This window comes from Hippocampus guttulatus, chromosome 16, assembly GCF_054856545.1.
Source record: "Hippocampus guttulatus isolate MCC_2025c chromosome 16, RoL_Hgut_1.0, whole genome shotgun sequence".
Taxonomy (NCBI): domain Eukaryota; kingdom Metazoa; phylum Chordata; class Actinopteri; order Syngnathiformes; family Syngnathidae; genus Hippocampus; species Hippocampus guttulatus.
In genome coordinates this window covers 3,057,615-3,076,604 of record NC_141276.1, presented here as the reverse complement: position 1 = coordinate 3,076,604, position 18,990 = coordinate 3,057,615, and the positions used below count along the sequence as shown (strand labels likewise).

The 18,990-nt window shown below is 42.8% G+C and overlaps 2 protein-coding genes across 3 annotated transcripts in view; one reads left to right on the top strand and one right to left on the bottom strand.

Annotated features, from left to right (window-relative positions):
* Nucleotides 1–18,990, bottom strand: part of epn2 (epsin 2) — a 35,263-nt gene that overhangs the window by 13,706 nt on the left and 2,567 nt on the right. The gene's annotated exons all lie outside the window — the stretch shown is intronic.
* grapa (GRB2 related adaptor protein a) lies at nucleotides 1,354–17,048 on the top strand. 2 transcript variants are annotated; one of them, XM_086133290.1, is made up of 5 exons: nucleotides 1,356–1,694; nucleotides 4,388–4,485; nucleotides 5,419–5,538; nucleotides 10,544–10,712; nucleotides 15,948–17,048. In XM_086133290.1, the coding sequence occupies exons 1-5, from the start codon at nucleotides 1,617–1,619 to the stop codon at nucleotides 16,131–16,133; spliced, it is 651 nt and encodes a 216-aa protein (XP_085989416.1). In that variant the 5' UTR covers nucleotides 1,356–1,616; the 3' UTR covers nucleotides 16,134–17,048. The 2 variants fall into 2 exon arrangements, with proteins under 2 accessions (XP_085989417.1, XP_085989416.1); XM_086133291.1 differs by lacking the exon at nucleotides 5,419–5,538 and having other exon boundaries at nucleotides 1,354–1,694.

Here is an 18,990-nt window from a genome sequence, read left to right as displayed (position 1 = left end):
GTTATTATGTTACTTATAGTTTTCTACCTACATTTCCTTAGCAGTGCTATGCTATGGAAAAGTGCAGTTCGGATCTTGTTACCAAAGCTAAACTAAGACTTTAGTATGATTTCCTATTAAATTGTGCCCTGCACCTGACTGGCCACCAGTTTGGTTGTTCAGGGTGGATTGCTGTGCCATCGCATTGAATCTAAACATGTACACAAGTCGTGTCGAACTTGTGCATTGCTGTTGGATCTTGAAATTGTCCCTTCAAATATTTAAAGAGCACTTTCTCACGAACTCCAGGGGTCTTCGTGCTAGAGTGATTTTCGCTCTAAAAATGACGCAAGATGAGATCGACCATCATGGTTAAGGCTCACCCCGTGCCTGCTGCTGGATTCACACATGCATCCGTACATCTCACTCACCGTTAGTGTGGAAGACACATTGCTCGCTCTCTGCCATCATTAAATATTCAACGCACTTCATTCTATTTTATGTAGCAAGTAGAATATATCACAGCTAAATATTTCTCAGGCACTTCTTCTTATAGATTTAAGAGGCCCCAACATAAGAAACTTAAAGAAAGCACAATAGCAAAGTCTGTGTGTGTATGGGAGGTACGCTGTAAATGGTAAATGGAAACCTCTAAATATTGAAGAAAAAAGAAACAAAAATCAGCAAATATTCAAATTTGCGGGTGCCAAACTGCAAATAAGCAGTGACTGTAGTTTTGAGGTGTAATATCAACATTCACCACTAGATGACAGACATGGCTGAGTTGCGGATCTTATACTTCTCTATAATACAGCATGAGTAGGCCTAATAATAATACATATCTATATTTTTTGCTTATTTTGAATAAAATGCAGGGCAAACATGGTACCTCAATACTATTACACTTTTTAGCAAGTTGACTTTTGTGCGAAAAAAAATGCACAAAATAAGTTCTTACACTTCATGTCTTGTTCAGTAGGTTTGTGTCATCCATGACCGGTTATTTTTTTATGCGAGATAAACCTTGCTCGCACAGGAAAGAAGCCCCAAGCGTTCAGCTCCAGTGGTGTCGCAGCCCACTTGCAAGCAGAACACATGATCGTTTTCTCCCATCAAACTGTTTGACAGGTGCTCATTGAGGAACCTCCTTGACAGTTGGATGCCAACGTGGCATCCTTTCAGCATCGGGTGCGTTCTGAGAGAATTATATTTGCGGGCAAAATTCAAGTCTTGCCTTTATCAAGAGATGCGCATTCACAGAGATCAACATCCGACTCAGCGTCGACACAAACCACAAAGCTGATGAGACAAATGTTCATGCACAGGAAGTGCCTCCCACTCTCTTATCCTGTGTGCGGTCGCTCATTTTCTCTCTCGCTCTCTCTCAGAATGTTACTCATGGCAGTGTGTTGCTGAGCAGCAGCCAGTTGTGTTTCTCCTCTCTCTGAGCTGACGCTCATTCTCTCATCCTTTGCTCCACAGCCAGACCGGGCACCATCTCTTCTTCCAGATAGTCTTCTTTAAGTTTTTGTATATATATTTTTTAATTCCCCCATCATTGTGGAACACTTGTGGAAGTATTTGACCCTGTGGTTGTGTGTGTGTGAGAGTATACGCGTGCTCAGTGGGTTTTCAGCATGGAAGCGGTGGCACTGTATACATTTCGTGCCACAGAAGGCGATGAGCTCAGTTTCAACAAAGGAGAGTTATTAAAGGTAAGGCAAAAAAATAATAATAATTCAAGATACTTTTTGTATCGGTGCATAAACAAGTTGACAAAACTGTGCATCAAACAAGACTTATAAGATTGTTGATAACGGAAGATGTGTTTTTTTCATGTTATCCTTTAAGAGGAGAACTCGGCATTGCTTGCACAGCCGGGTCCCTTTTTCTCGATTAGTAAGATGCCAGCTGGTCGGGGCTCATCACATTGTGAAGGACAAGAAGAGATCAAGCCGCTGGATTTGAAAGCCTCACGAGAGTGAGCAGCGGGTCATAAATCAAGTGAACGTGTTCTCTTAAGTTTGGCACTTGCCAGATGAAGTGCTGCGCAAAACTTGCAAGCGCTTCATCCTTTGCGTCGTCGTCGTGTGGACGGGGATAAGCGGAGTTATGAATGGCGATGTGTCCACTGCATGCGACACATGTAACTGGCATCTGGCTGTGTTCAGAATTCACCAACAATTTCATTCATTCTAGGAGAAGCCTGAAGGTTTTGTGCTAACACCGACTGGTATTTAGAACTGTTCATAATTCCCTCCACCTTGGTCATAGTTCCAGCTGAACAAAAACAGCCCCAAAGCATTAAAATCTCTCTACAAAGTTGACTGTTGATTCGTGACTTATGTTTTACAGGGAATGGCGTCACAGTTAACCTTCGCTAAACTGTTTTGCCCACGTCAGTCAATACAGATCAGGTTCAGACCTGGGTCAAATGCAACTGAATGAATATACTGTGTTGTGAGTGGGTTCGTTTTTTTTCTCTCTCACTGTTCTTTAATCGAGCCACAACCCCCCACCACCCCCCCCCCCCCAATTTTTTTGGGCCCCGATGAGCAGATTTGTTTTTGTGTTGGAGGTTGGTCATGTCCTGGTGTGCAGTGTGGTAAAGCATTAGTAAGGTGGTAGTAAATCGATTCACAATTTTAAAATAGCCTTGTTACGGGAGTGGGAGGGGGGTTATGTTTCCACTGCCAAATCTGACACAAAAGCACCCCGGAAATAAAAATCTATTTTTGTGGAGGCAGTAAAACATAAAAGAGAAAATTGGCAAAGCGATCACCTTTTGATTGTGAAGTAGGTCTCAAAACCTCCTCAAGTCTGTTGCTTCCTTCCGACAATCCCCCACGTGCTGAAATCAACGTAGTAAATCATCCACCTATTAGGAACATTTAACGTCGGTCAGCATTTTTGGGGAGCAGTGGAAAGTTGTTAGAAAGCAAGGTAGAGGAACAGGAAATGAGTCAGAAGTCTGATTGAACTCCCACAAACTGCTCTTGCGGCAACGAGGAGGTATTGGAGTTTGCCATTGCTACAGGCATAGGTGAAGTTGTAGTGACATTTCGGAGGGGGTTCCTGTGTGAATCTCGGTCTCCTTAAGTCGTTCAATCTACCTACCGACAGTGAAAAAAACAAATGGTGTGTTGAATTGACGTTGCTTGAAAAATGTGTCTGGATCCAGATGATTTTATCTGGTGCAACCACTTGACAAAGGAAAATTCCATTGTGAGTTTTGAGGAAATTTCATCTATGCTGCATGGCATACATAAAGCATAATTGACAATAAAGATGACCTTGACCATGACCTTGAATGCATGATGAGTGGACGCTTGCCCTGAATTGAATCACCAAACGTGTCTCTTTAACTTTAACGTGTTCCTGCTCGGAAATAAGAAGCAAAGCAAAAAGTATGAAGAGTGGGCGTTGCGGGTGAGGTGAGGAAACGAGAGGACGATGTTATTTTAACACCTTTGTCTTTTTTTTTTCTGAAAAAAAGTTTCACACGTCAGACATGAGATCAAGTGCTCAAACTTGATTGAACAGCAGTGCTTGGCTGAGGGGGGGCACATCGATGTGCTCGATGTCAAACTCGTCTATGTGCACTTTTTCCAATTTCATTCAAATAGCTGCCGCTTGAAGCGAACTTGCCAAAGCCAGAGAGGATGAGCTTTTTGATGAGCTTCTCTGACAACTACACTTTGGGAGTTGCCCCATCGGTTTGATGTATGACTGCGAAACCTTTTCGCTTTCACTGAACACGGAGGACGCATGCTTGACATGTAAAGTGAAGCAAAGCTCTGTGTGGCTACACCCCCTGACCCCATTTCTCCCCACAAAAAAGTGTAACAAGGATACTCGGAGTTCAAAACTTACACTCACCTCAGGTCATAATAGTGCAAGGAGCCATATTTGGTCACATAAAAACCTTGAGAAGGGTATGACATTTCCTGACCTAGATAATCAGTGAAGACGAGTAACGTATTTAGAATTAAAAAAAAAAAAAAAAAAGAAATATGCAGGAACAATAGTCTACTGTACTATACTGGTATTTCATGTGTTGCTGATAAAACATTTTCTTCAGAATAATATGGTCAATACAGCCCCACTCGTCACACAGTATTCCGATTATATTAATATCGCCTTTGCTCTATCTCAGGGGGGTGGCGATTTTGCTGCTTGCCGTCGACCGAAAATGACATCACAGTGCCAAAGGGCTCAGCTTCGCACGTCACATGGTCAAACCCAGAAAATAGGAATTAGTAAGACTCCTCCTACTAACCAGAAGACAGAAAGAAGAGGCCAGGAAAAAAAGGACGATTGGCAGTGACCTTTTGCCCAAATAATAATCGCGTGTGCGCGGGCACGAAAATGGGCAAATATTTCATCTCTTTGTGTGACATGTTCCTAGATCACCAACATGGAGGATGATCCCAACTGGTACACGGCCGAGCTCCACAACAGAAAAGGCTTTGTGCCAAAGAACTATATCAACCTGCGGCCACACGCGTGAGTTCATGCCGCACGCATACACGAATGTTATAAGCACTCGTACAGTACAGGCGCACACACACACACGCACACACACACTTACACTCGTGCATATGCAATAATGAGCTCGTCCACTAGACTTTTGCTGGATATGTGGAATCTGTTTAGCTGATTTACCGATGCCTTAGTGTGTGTGTGTGTGTGTGTGTGTGTGTGTGTGTGTGTGTGTGTGTGTGTGTGTGTGTGTGTGTGTGTGTCACAGCTCCAGGCATCTTCTGCTCTGGTTTGGACATCTGCATCCCAGCATAAGACAAACCCATCCTACTCACACACTCACTTATGTAATCTCACACTTTGCAGTTGCAAGGGTGCGTGTGTGCATGTGTGTGCATGGGTGTGTGTGTGGGGGTGTGTGTAGCGTCTGCTATACACCGCATTTCCATCACTTTGTCTCACAACAGATGGGCTCCAAGTTTTTCCGACGACAGATGCTAAAGCGACATCACAGCAGGCTGCGTCTTATTAAAAAAAATTAATAAATATAATAATGATAATTGGAGCTCCTTAGATGAAACCTACAGGCGAAAGGCTTTTCCAAAGCAAATGTTTAGGTATAGGAATTGATGTTCTGTAACTGTAGTTGAAACTTTAAATAGAGCTTCTGCAGAGATGCTGCGTGCAATTTTAGCAACTGTTTTAAAATAGCTTCAAAAAGATCATCGTTTTCTCCAGCCCGAACCTCCCTTCATCTGGCAGCACTAATCTGTGCTATTGTAAGAATTCTTTTGAAATGCACATTCTCTTAGAATGACAACAAGAATGTCCAAAGACAATACTTCACGTTCATTGAATACGAAGCAAAGATTCGGTCAAACTCATAGGCAAATCCAATGAAGAGGAAATAAAATATCCGCCATAACCTTGCGTTTTCTTTTCTTTCCAAATCATCAGGTGGTTTGCGGGTCGAATATCTCGCGGGGTGGCAGAAAGTCGCCTGAGACACAGGGAATGTGGAGCATTTTTGGTCCGAGAGAGCGAAAGTGCTCCTGGGGAGTTTTCCATGTCGGTCAGGTAAGAAAAATGTTCACTAAGAGTAAAGTCAACAATAATCCTAGTTCAAAAACACGAAAATATTAATGAAGCATCAAAATGCACCCATTTTTATTTTGTGACTTGCTGTCAACTGATAATGACATCACAGTTACTCAGGCTCAGGTAGCGACCAATCACGGCTCACCTTTTTTTCTGAGTTTGATGATGCGACGTTCCCAAGATAAAACTCGATTCGTCGTTATCCACATTCAAGTGGTTATACTAAAGACCATTGAAATAAAATTGCATGCACATTTAGTGATGCACCAACAGGGATTCAAAGCCGGATCTCCTGCCTGTGAGGGAAATGTGCTCACCACATGGACAACGTATTGTCATGCAATGAATCTCCGTCTCCTCATTTTTAAATTCATGATAGATTAAGTGAGGATAGACGAGGGAGTTAGGTGGAGGGTAAAAGCAAGAAGCCTCCGGCCTGATGTGAGTTAATCTCATCTGGCACTCGAGAGTATCTTGAGTTGCTGATGGCACCGAATGTTTGGCCAGTCAGGCAGCGACAATCATGGATGGTTGTGATCTCGGCCCTGGGCTCAGAGGAGGTGCTAAAGTGTGGCGCCTCGGGGGGTGGCTGTCTCTCCACTGAATTATCTGCCTCGAAGGAAGACCCCAAAAAAGTTTCTCATCATGTCAAGAGTCAGTTTTTCGTATGTATGATACTGTAAGCCATTTTCAAAAATGGTCAGGCAGGGACTTGTGATTAATTTGTACAGGCGCATTGATAATTTGGTTACGGGACATATACATAGCAAATCAAAAGTTATGCTTAGCCGCCATATTGCGGTATTGGGAGCAGGAATATAATTCTCTTGTTGTTGTTGTGTGTCGTTGGTGTTGCAAAGCGGGACTCATTGTGCAAATACAGTTAATTCAATTCTTAAACGAAAATGTTTGTTCCTCATTACGCAGCCTCTGAGTCCTGACATTAATTACAGCACAGTGAGGGAAGATATGAAGCACACTGCGGTTTCAATACAGCAGCGACTTTATTCAATCACGCCACTTGACACAGAAGCTCTCTTAGTCACACACGGAGACAACATTCAGTCCTCCAAAAATGTTCCATGTTGATCTATTATGAATATGATCCGACACTTTTCTCATATCCACAAATGCAATATTGATGCATCCGTGGTATCAAAGTCCTTTTCGTGACCTCGATGGCATTGCAATCCCGGAAGCATAATTGGATGTCCACTTAATTGCACATATTTAATATGTGCACGTGGATGTATTAAGCCTACACGCTTAACACCTGCATGCTGAGTAAAAGTGCTTGTCTATTATAGTAACATTGGTAGGGAGGGGGGGGCCACTTTGAACGGGAGCTTCATTAACATGACCTCTGATATCGCTGACTCATGCGCCCGCAGGCCGTTTGGCTTTGAGAAGGTTTGTCTTCGGTCATCATTAGTATCTTATCGGGCTTCTTAAAGGGACTGGGCACTTGAGGCCATGCTTATGTTACAGTGACATAATCCTCGCTAAGCTTCAAGTACCACGTGAGGAATTTAGTGCACCATGAATGTCAATTCAGACGGGGCAAATTGACAATGTTTGAGTCTTAAGATCCGTCCATCAAACCAACAAAAATGCTGCCTACAAGGTTTCGTGTGACACTCTCAGAGACATATTAACTTGACGATGTGTTTATTACTGCAGTGACATATTTGATCTGTTCAAGGGTTAGAGGAATACTAACACATTAGAGCTATGATGTCGCTAACACTGTCATAGGTCTCGGCATTATTACGGAAACTCAGGAGGAGAAAAGAAAAAAAATAGCACACAAATGGCTGTCTATTAAAGCAGGTTGCATTGATGTATTTATTTGGAACAGTAAAAAAGAAAAAATCCCTTTGCTTTAAATTTTTTTTAAAGTAAATGGGTCAGAAAATAGCTTGACTTGGGCCCTCGCTTCAGAGTACTTTTATGTATTTATTTTTGTCTGTGGACATCCACGTAAATAATACAGCGGGGCCGATCTAAATCGTGATTTAGCGTGATCACAATAAGGGAGAGAAGTTGAAATCTCAAGGCCTGGATGCCTATTCACGTTCAAAGAGTCAATCCAAAATGTCTCTCGCTGTTTGAGCCGTTTAACTATGGCTCGATACTGTTTGTTACCATTCAGACAACTGAATTAAAAAAAAAAAAAAAGGGTAGTCCAAACACCAGCACATGCAAACTATCTGGCAAACAGCCCCCCAAACACATGACGTAATTTCATTTGCATACGCAGCTGGATCGTCCTCTCTGACATCATCCTCCTTTTCTTGCGGGATGGTTCCAAAAACGACCGCTGGCCATATCAATGGGTGTGGCGTTCATTCGTTACAGTTTAATCATGCACCGTCGCACATTGCTCACGATTAGGAAACAGAGGGTGAGTTTAGAGAACAGGGGCTGACAGCACCAGAGAGGAAGTGAAAGCAGATTGAGGGAGGAAGTCGAGGGAAAGACGAGCTGGGCGACCTTCATGCGTCTCCAATCGTGCTGGCGAAGGGTAAAAAGTTGTAAAAATAACTTGGCCCTCAGTGTGTCTCAACGCTTTCTATCTCCACATCTACAATAGGTGCCTTTCTCATCGCCGGTCTGCTTCTCGCTCGCTCTTAGTCTCAATCCCTTCTCCTCTTTTCTCGGCGCAGAGAAAACGAACATAATCTCGCAATCGCCGTGGGCCTTAATTACTGTGGATGAAGAACACAAATGAGAGGGATGGAGAGAGCGAAGGGCGAGAGAGCGTGTGTGAGTCTATATCTTTGTGTGCGCGCGTTCATCATGTCGCAATGCGAAGAGTTTAGCGGCCTGAGTGTGTTACTTGACCTCTGGCCTGATTGTGATGATGACGGATCCATCATGATTGGAAAGCCTGGCTCTTACTATAATTGAAAGTACAAATGTACATGTCGATGACTAGTGATGCCAAACGTGCATTATAACTGGGAGGGTTGGCAGTGAATGAGTTTTTCATACGTTTGTATAATTTTACATAACATCAAGATATCTTTCCTCTCTACTTCTCACTTTGTTCAAATAGGCTCGGTACAGTTTTCAACCTCCACAGATAACGGGATGGAATGAAGAGACAAATTGAAAAAAAAAAACCCTTAAAAACGCTGCAAAACAATCAATATGTTTTTCACCAAAATGTATCTTGGGAAAAAATCAGGGGGAAAAAATGATTGTTGTTGTTGGGTTAGAACAGTGGATCTTTTTTATATGCATTGAAAAATGTAGGATCAAAAATGAAATAGATTCAGACCAAATATTTTGCATGCATTTTTTCCATATTTAAAATTGCAGTTTTGCCATACATCTGTTCAGGAAGTGCGTGGTACCGCGTGGCCCCCCTGCCCCTCCCAGCAGCACTGTTGAAAAATTGTCGCCCCCTCCAGCATTTACAGTTAAATTGCCCACTCCTTCTCAAACGGCGAAGGAGTGTCAGTTGCGCAAATTGACCGGTAGGGTGCGGCAAAGGGCGCCTGACATCATAATGAGCTGATGAAGATGAGTTGCATTTCTCAGCATGGTGAGAGTAGAGAGTGGCTTTTGCCGGTGGGTGGAGGAATGAAGACACGTTGGGAGTGATAACATTCGATCTGTGACAAATAGACAGCAAATGAATACGTGCCCGATTATAGAAACGTAATTAAATTGCTGCTTCATGATGAAGAGTCAAATTAATTCCCTCAAAAATTGTATCTGCGAAGATAAATGTTGCCAGGGTGAAATCCCAAATACGAAGCCATTGGCAACCACTCTATGAGTTGTTCCGTCACCCGAGCCATCCCAATGGAAAATCTCTGCCGACACCCCTTCCTGCATTTTCATGATTTTTAGCGCAAGTGAGGTGGAGGTAGAAAGAAAGGAGCGATGTCGTGTTTTATAGGTTGAGGGAGTCAAACGGGGCCACATGAATGCTATCCAGCAAGCAAAGACTCATTTGTGCTGGTTCATGAAGTTTCACGTCTGAGTAGAGAAGGAATTCAGCTTGAAACAAACTGATCGTCACTCGTGCGGTCCCAGCAGACCTATGACAGATCGGTGAGGTCAAACCTCACACGTCAATGTGAGCTCCCACTTGGGTTATGGAACGAAAAAAAACTCTCTTTCTCTCTCTCCCAAAAAAAGTATTACTGATTTCCCCAAATATAGTACAAGAGATTTTAAACCATCATGAAATGTAAACAGGACACCCTCCTACTCCTTTATGATTTGAAGAATATGGGGGTGTTGAGCTGACTTTGGCCGTATGTTACAGGCGGTTATATAACAGTAATGATCATGGTGAGATGTTCCGATTTCTAAAGATAAACTGCTAAGTTACTTAGCAACCCGCCACAGGGAGCAGGTAGGAAGTGTCGGCAGGAGAAAACTGGAAGAAAAAAAAAAATCATTGCCGCATACATTGCGACTCTCTAAGAAAATCATTTAGTTCAGTAGTTCTAGCATAGACAACATTTGCAGTACGCACGGTATACATAGATGCTGTTATGCGTACGTCCACTGCGCAGCCCTACTGGATGTGGCGAAGTGAAGCTATTTGTGAAGATGCCTTGTTCACTTACTCCTGAAACGTCTCTTCAGTGACGGCGCAAATGATAAAACCTTCGGTTCACACCAATGAGTATCCCATTTGGCATTACAGCCTTTAATGACACAATGACATCAAAATGTTGGCTGACTTGTTGGCCCCCGCTTGTTATTGTTTCCAGACAGAACATGAGTCATTTTCTCAGCCGGTTGTTGTTGTTATAAACCATTAATCATTTGTATACATGAGAAAACCCGAATAGCTTTGAATAAAAATACGCTGCAGTGATGGTAATGGGACCAAGAAAAGTGTCATGAGGGGTAGGATGGCAGGAAAAGAGAATAATTAGCATTCAAACAAGATGTCATTCCCACGATATTTTACCGATACATAATTGCTGTTTTATCATTGTCTTTGCATGTTTGACAGTTATGGGGACCACGTCCAACACTTCAAGGTGCTGCAGGACCGTTGCAGTCAGTACTACGTATGGGATGAGCTCTTCTCCTCCCTGAACGAGCTTGTGGAGTTCTATCATAGCAACAGCATCGCGAAGGAGAGGACCGTCTTTCTGCGAGACCCCGAACACTTTGCAAGAGTAAGCACGTGACCTCTACTTTTAACATTCTTTTATACATACATGTAAAAAAAAAAAAAAAAAAAAAAAAAAACACAGCCGGTTTCATATGTTCACATACCATTTCATCATCATCAATGTCCTACTGAAATCCCTGTACATTGTTGTGTCCCTCGAAAGGAAATATTTTGTTTAATTTGATAGAATTCACTGGCCGCGACATTTTTGATTTACACCATCACAGAGGAAAATATTTTTTTCATTTAACAATGTGTTTATTACGGTTGCAAATACTGAGAGCTTTTTCTGAATATTTTGATGACCTCTTTTTGTTTCTTTTTTAAATCCTGAAAGAGGCGTGGCAGGGAGACCATGCAAAATAAATCCCCCGATGTGTCCTTCATTTGTCTGCCTCGATCTATTCTGTAACGTCACATTCAATGTGTTAACCACGCCATGCTCAAAACGCGTCTTGTCCCATGTGTGGGTTCCTCTATTTGTCTTCCATCTGCCATCCGAGCAAACGTTTGTTCGTATTTCTCACATGATTCCGAGAATAATTGGATAAATCTACGTTGTAGTTGATGCGAGTGACAAGAAAGTCAAAACAGGTATATATAGCCTTTAAATCAAATCAAATCTAAAGATGATCAAGTTCCCATGTGCTCTCATTATGTTATTGTGAAGTCATTATTTCGGTATGTTACGTGTTTGGTGTTCCGAGGTGTGGCAGTGCGGTGCAAGGGAAGGCATTCGATCCCGCATGCTATTAATGTTAAACGAGGGTGAGTGAGTGCTAATGGTTTGCTCGTCATCGCAGCTTGGGAAACTGGGGCACTCCGTCGTAAATCTGGGAAGTGATGATGCTGTTTAGGAACGGCGCATATTTTGGGACTCATAATCCCGTATGCATGTTTCTCTCAAAATTATTATTATTATTTTTTTTTTTTTAATGAAATGGCCAAAAACCATCCTAGCGACATAGATGGCCAAATTCAGTAAGGTTTGATGACGTCCACCGTTAACCTTCAAATCAAGGTCGGCAGGGTGGAGTTTGTACCTGCGCTCGTACGACACAACCATCTGGATTGACAGGTTGCTGTGGTAGCCAAGTTTCAATCATGTGTCAATCATCCAAATAAGGTAGTGTCATGCAACCCACGCCTGGAACCTGGAAGCACCCTTGTTTGTACCGACGGAAACCTTCATGAAAATGAAATCAACGTGTGAAATCGACATGATGTTGGTCCTCTGAAAAATCAAGAGCATCTTTAACGGGCATCCAATGGGGAGATTCAGATGTGTCGTGTTTAATTCATATTTTTTGCAGTTGTGTGGGTGTGGGGGGGGGGGGGTATTTATTTTCCTTTCGCTCTTCTCATGTACCTAAAGGATGGGATCGACTTCATAATAAGATCAGTGATTCCGGTACCAACTGATCAAAATGAAAATGTGTATTGCCATAAGAAATAAACAGGACAGTTCAACTATTAGTTATGGTGGGTTGTTATTTGTAGTGCGTGCAGTCGCGGGCTGAGCATTCGCTGCCTTGCCCTTTGGTCTGTTTAAAACCACCTCTTAAAAATACGTTGCAATTGCAATCACGAGCAATACTATTTGAAACCGCAACATAACAGCATGCAACTGTGACACAAAGAGCATCTGGAACGGTACAGAATCAATATTTATCCACTAAAATCAACAGAACGCGACATAATAAGTCCCGCTCAAGCACGTTTCCCGGCATCCGAAGTTTCCTGCCCGTATTTAAATGTGAAATATTCACGCTACAAAAGCTCATCGCCTGTGCCCTTGCACTCCACGCGCCTCTACTTTCTTGATGTATAGACACAGTAACACTACGAGCTACCTTTCCACGGGGTGGGTAACCAAGCGGCATTCATGACATGCTTGACACGCAGATCTCGCTACACAGCCGCGTCACACGTCGGTCTCGAATCCGAGTTGCGCTACAGTCAGCGGAACATGAAACATTGATCAATTCAAGCTCAACTGAATCCAAGAAGGGTTGCAAAACTAGGCGGTGTGGTTATAGAAAAGAAACAATCTAACGCAGAGAGCTATGACGTCCTTAAAAAAAAAATCACGGTTGGTGTGTAGAGTACTCGTAATGTCAAAGGCGTTTGATGGTGTGAAGGTGAGGCCTAGTAAGACGAATACTTCAAACACGTTAGTCTGTCCAACTCTTGATTGAGTAATTAGTGCTCCCAGATATTTTTCTTTGATATAGTGCGTCTGTTCAAGTTAGCACTTGCTTGTTTGATCAACCAAGTAATTTGTTTCCTTTTCAACTCCTTTTTCACGAAAAAAAGATGCTCGAGAGTCAAATCATGTTACAACACAATGGAAGGAAAACAGCTGCGAGTGATGAGCGAGAGGGAGAGACGATCTTGATTGGAGTTCCCCTCCGCTCTGCTGTTATCATGTCAAACAACAGCTCCTGCCAGCATCAGCTGATCTGCCGTCAGCTGACCAAAATCAGGGTGGAGCGTCCCAAATTTTGTCTTCAGAGCATGAAAGAAGATGCTAAAACGTGTCCCGAATTGAAATTAGATCTCCCTCCCTCGCATCAGCTCCGTGTAGCTTATTATTAACATTTTCACACCTCTGGCTTCATTTGAATTGTTTTTATAAGCGACTATATTGTTTTTAATTTTACAGCAACTCAGCCCTTCCAATAAAGCTTTCATGAAAGCAAGTTAATGGCTGTGCCAGAACACGAAAACGTGTTTGTCAGGTCTGACGAGAGAGAGATTGTGATTCAGACTAAAACGTCACTTCATCTGATTTGTGTAATGTTTCCGAAGATTTTTTTTGTCCCTGACCTGAATGTGTCTGAATATTAGGATAAAAAAACAAAACAAAAAACAACAACAACAACAACAGCACTTCTTCGCGGAGCAACCAAGTGCAGCATATCACAAGCTAACACTATTATCATGCTAATCTACAGTATATACTGTATACTGTATATGCACACGCGCACACACACACACACACACACACGCACACACACTTAATTTGTCAGTGGTGAAGGCCGCATTTCATCACCGAGACACTGAATAACACTTGCCAACTAATGTAGCCCGTTTGGTTTGACATCGTTTGGAAACACAATGTCGGGGGGCCCACGCAGTTCTGTTTCGTTTTTTTTTTTTTGCCTCACCATACAAAGCTGTTGCCCCTTGGTGTTCAGGGAGCAATTTGTTCCATTGTCAATGCAGTATGCGGTGTTAGATGAGCGGATGCAAGAATGAATTTCTCCTTAATTATTGCTTGCGGCTAGCTTGCGCAGCAGAAGCAATGTGATGTGGTAACGAGTGATTTTTTTTTCTGGCATTTTACAAAACAAATTGAAAGTCAATTGAAATATTGAAAGGAAGCATTTTTTAATGTAAATTACGCCCTTTTTCCTTGGGGGGGATTTTTCCAAATGATATAGTCAGTCTCTGTTTATACTGTTGGTTAGCATTGAGGAAATGAATGCGACTTGTTGGGGCAGATGTCTACTTGTGAGGGGATGTGCTCTATGAAGCGTCGCAGCGGAGCATTTTCCAATTTAATTTCAATTTTTAAAAAAATCACTTCAAATATAAGAGGGGGTCTCTGGATTGTACAACACTGCACCTAGTTGTCGTATAAAGCCAACCAATTAGAAGCTGATTACCCTGCAAGACCTTGAAATGATTTCGTATTTTGACAAGAAGCCAAATCAACAAACTGTTGAAGTGCACAAGTTATTTGATGTATTTCTATTCCTTCTCTGAAAGTTTTATTGGGTTTTGCTCCAAAGTGACAACCCACCCAGTGCATTGGTTGCAAAGCATCAGTATTGTACTTTCCTCAGCGGGAGTGCAACTGACAGCAGAGAGAGGTCGGCGAGGTTCGGAATGCGCAACTTAAAATAGCCGTTTTTTTTTTTTCACCAGCTTGACTGGTTTTACTTTGCGAGAGCTGCAGAGATCAGAGGAGGGCTGATGCCCAGGAGAAAAGTAAACGCGACTTGTATTTGTGCACTTATAGACAAACAGCGGGACAGAAAGCGACGGGGCACATTTTGTTGAAAGGCAGTTTTATTTTTAGTGTGCAGGTGTGTGATCTTATCTCAGCGTCGCATGCCTTCCTCTGCACTCGGCATTTGGCGAGCTGAGCCTTTTCCCTCTCTGTGTTTTGTCATTTCTTCTGTGCCATCGGCCTGCCACTGATAAAAAGCTATGCGCTGTCAAATAAAGAACAACGCCTGTATGCATGCACCTGATTTTAATCTTTTTTTTTTTAAATCATCTTCCGGAAAGAGCAGTAGAAAGCCATTGGATTTTGACTAAATATATAATTTGTTCAACAAAATGCTTTTATCAACCACATTGTGTGCATTCATGATGTAAATATGACACACCGGCCTTCTCTGCCATGATGTCTCTTTGCTTCACAGGTCCATTCATTTATTATTCAACATGGAATGCAGGGCGAAGAAGAATAAGCGCACTCGAAACATAAAACGGAAAATTCACTCACTGTTACGCTCACTGGACATTAAAAAAAAAAAAATCTTTAGGTACAGTAAAATAACACTCGGGTTTATTGGGTGTCATGTTAGTTTCTAGGTGTGCCTCAACTGTTGTTTTGTTTTGGTTTTGACTTCATTTCAAATGAGTCTAAATCACTGCCGGAAATAAAACCTATTTGAGTCCAAAGCGACCGTCACCTGTCCATTTCAATCTCGTCTACATCATTGCTACTTGTCTAAACATATTACCACCCCTCCCACCCCGCCACCGACAGATGCCCAAACAGAATACGTCAGTCAGTCACTCCTGAGAGTTATTAGTCATCAACTGAATATTTATTGAATGTGTTGTCCTGCTTCTGTGTTGCTTTCTCAGCTAAAACCGTCTCTGTTGTTGAGTTATTTATTTCGGCTCACCCGTGACCCTAATGAGGACAAGTGCTCAAGAAAATGAGTGGATGGAACGTTGACATATCAGTGTCCGACAAAGTTATCAGTAAAATATGAGCCCACGGAAATGTCGTTTCAGATAGACACGAAATGAGAAGAACGGACATTTTATTGTGTATACGACAGTCCATGTAAGGGAGCAGATACGAGTTTACTCACGTCCGATGTGTGCAAATAGACAAGAAGCCATTTTGAGTTTCATAAGACTGATCTTTTCCTTCTTTCTCCTTCCGCTTGCTACTTCCTGCTCCATCTTTTCTCGTGGTCTTTTGGCACAGCGTCCTCACCACGCCCACGCTATCTTCGACTTCAACCCTCACCACCCCTCGCAGCTACGCTTCCTGCGGGGAGACGTCATCGAGCTCATTGACTGCTCCGACACACTGCGCTGGAGGGGCCGTTGCCATGGACACGTGGGCTACTTTCCCCCGGAGTATGTCCAGCCTGTTTACCACTGCCAGTGAGCCCACACACTTCCACCGCTCTTGGCTACCAGGCATCTTTGGAGCAGATGGCATGCCGAGTGATGAGTGACGCAATCATAAAATAAATAAATAAATTTTAAAAAACTCCTGTTTACCACATCCTGGGTAAAACGTCTGCCTAATAATCAGCTGTGACTGGCACAAAAGCTACTCCAGCCCGCAATCTCCAGCTACCTAGAAATGTTACATCAGTGGCACCATCCGTGATGGAAAACTCACAATCAAACACTTGCAGGCCTAATCATCCAAAATCATTAGGATTTGTCGAATTGAACCAAAAGGATGATGCAACCAGTTTGTTCAGAGGAACCCGGCAGAGGAATCAGCCCTCCCACTCATCAATTTGTTGTCAAGTTGAGGGACACAAGTGTCATTGTGTTTTGAATATTTGGACCGAGTGGTCTGAAAATAGACAGCACACTTCTATGGAGCAGGACGCGGCGTTCTGTGTCGACAGGATTGGCCGTGCACAAAAGGAAAATTGGAACGCATGCGTCTGTGTGTTTGGTGCGATCATGTAAGCAGCCCTTTACTCTATGGACCAAGCCACTGCCACACATTTAGGAGAATTTTGTACAAAGGTCATCTAACTAGTAGATCATTATGATCCTAATCGTAACCACTTTGACCGAATGCCAAAACATTACGGTACCATTTCGGCACAGTGCATCCACCATGTTTGTGGAAAACACTGTGAATGCTGAAAAACGTTACATGAGACTTGCCAGTCGGACTGTTCACGCTCAAACTAGATCCAATCATCGATATGTGTATTCCCTGCTTGAGATGACTGATCGACATTATCCGACTCAGTGCTTTTAAGTTGTAGAAGGAAGTCATGTCATTGCAGTTTGCAAATGAAATAAAAGGCTGTTTTTAAAACAGGCACACGGAGTCCTCTGATGACTTTTGTGGATGCACATTTACAGCGGGACGGGATGAAAGAGGGCCGGCAAGTGTGAGCACGGATGGTTGTTCGTCTCTGTGACTGGCTGGGCACCAGTTCAGGGTGTCCCCCGCTGACGGCACAAAGACACCTAGGATAGGCTCCAGCACCCCCCACGTCCCCCCCACGACCCTTGTGAGGATAAGCGGATAGGAAAATGGATGGATGGATAATAATAATAATAATAATAATATATCCTAAATATTAAAGAAACTCTGTCTGGATGCGCTTTAAGAAATGTTGGGTTGCAAGATGGCTGTAGCCTACTGGTTTTCATTCGTGAAGTGAGGGTACCGTGGGTTTAGCTGGAAGATTGAAAGGTGAATGTTTTCATTTAAAATTTCTGTCGTTCTTTGAGTCAGTGAGCTGAAATTTTAGGATTACCGTACACACATAACACCGAGAGTCAGACACACACACACAATGCATGCCAGTTGTCAGTTGACTGGTGCTATGTGAAGAATGCGGTGCAGTTTCTCTCACCAGGATGTCAGATTTCAACTGGAGTAGAAAACCAGGTCACATGCGGAAATTCCCTTCGGCTGCATTTTCTCTTTGTTTGCGATTTACTTACACTACACTCTAATTATGATGTTCTTCAAGTGTTCCTGCACACCTCATTTGGAGTTTGGATGCATTTAAGAGTCAAAAGGTCTTCCAAAAATAGCTGCGACTTCAAATTCATTTGCGCTTGCAAATGAATTTTGCCGAGTCACTTGAAAGCACGAGAGACAATAAAACACTCTTTCTGCGTGTCATATTTGTGTCACACACGAGACGGGAAACGGTGAATAGTGCTTCATTGCTGACATCACCACGACAACACACAGAAGAACCTGGTTACACAGGGAAAAATGTAAAGGCATATATGGAGTTAAATGGGGTTGCAATGAAAGAGAAACTAATGTGGAAGAGAAATAAAAAAGAAAGGAACGCAGGGAGGGGAAGCAATAGATCAACAATAGGTGACAGTAACAAAGTGGCAGGCGGGAGATGGGAAAGTGTCAAAGCTGAGAAGTCAATGATAATTCCTGGAATGTGAAGCCAAATGCAACAAAAAGCATGAAACTAGCTGGAGTGACTTGTCGCCTCGAGCAGTCTACTGACAGGACTATTACCTGCTGGCAATGCACGTCATGCTCAAACAATAAATCAAAGGTGAGATTGGCAGTTTAGCACTATTTAATAAGAGCTGTTTCGTGAGCTGTAGAATCCGATGAAAGCAGGGGAAATGGAAAGGTTGCTTCTGCACTACCACATAGCTGAAGCAGGGCATACAAGCCGATCATCAGGCCTAATTTGATGCCGGGCTCCCAACCGAGCAAATTTTCAGCCCCCTGAGATTTGCTACATCTCTTGTCGGCCTACTGGGCGTCTAAGGGGCCACAAAAGTGTATGTTGATTTTAACGATGAAATTGCATGATCCACATTTTGTGTAGAAAGACGCACAAACACAGAGTGATATAGGATCACATGCCGACCACTGATTCTACTGCTCCTCACTGTCTTATGACTTTGAATTGCATGAAGAAGCAAAACACACTCGTGATAATCAAGTCAGCTGCATTTGGTCTTGCCTCTTTTGAACTTACTCAAGGACGTTTCAAGCTGGAGAAAAAAAAAAGCACGGTTTCTTTTTTTAACTCATGATGGCTTGTTTTGTTCTCGCTCACTCTTGATTAGAAGCTCAAACATGCAGCCAGCTGTGGCAAAATGTGGGTTGCCAGCTCCTGAGGAAAACAATTGCCTACCTGCAAAACATTTTCAAACCGACAGAAAGTAGTCAACATTGTTACTGCTAACTACAGTCTAGCAATGTGACAGCTGAAATGCAGATTTGATTCATGAGAATACATAATTACAGCTTAATTTAATGGAGCTCGGAGCAA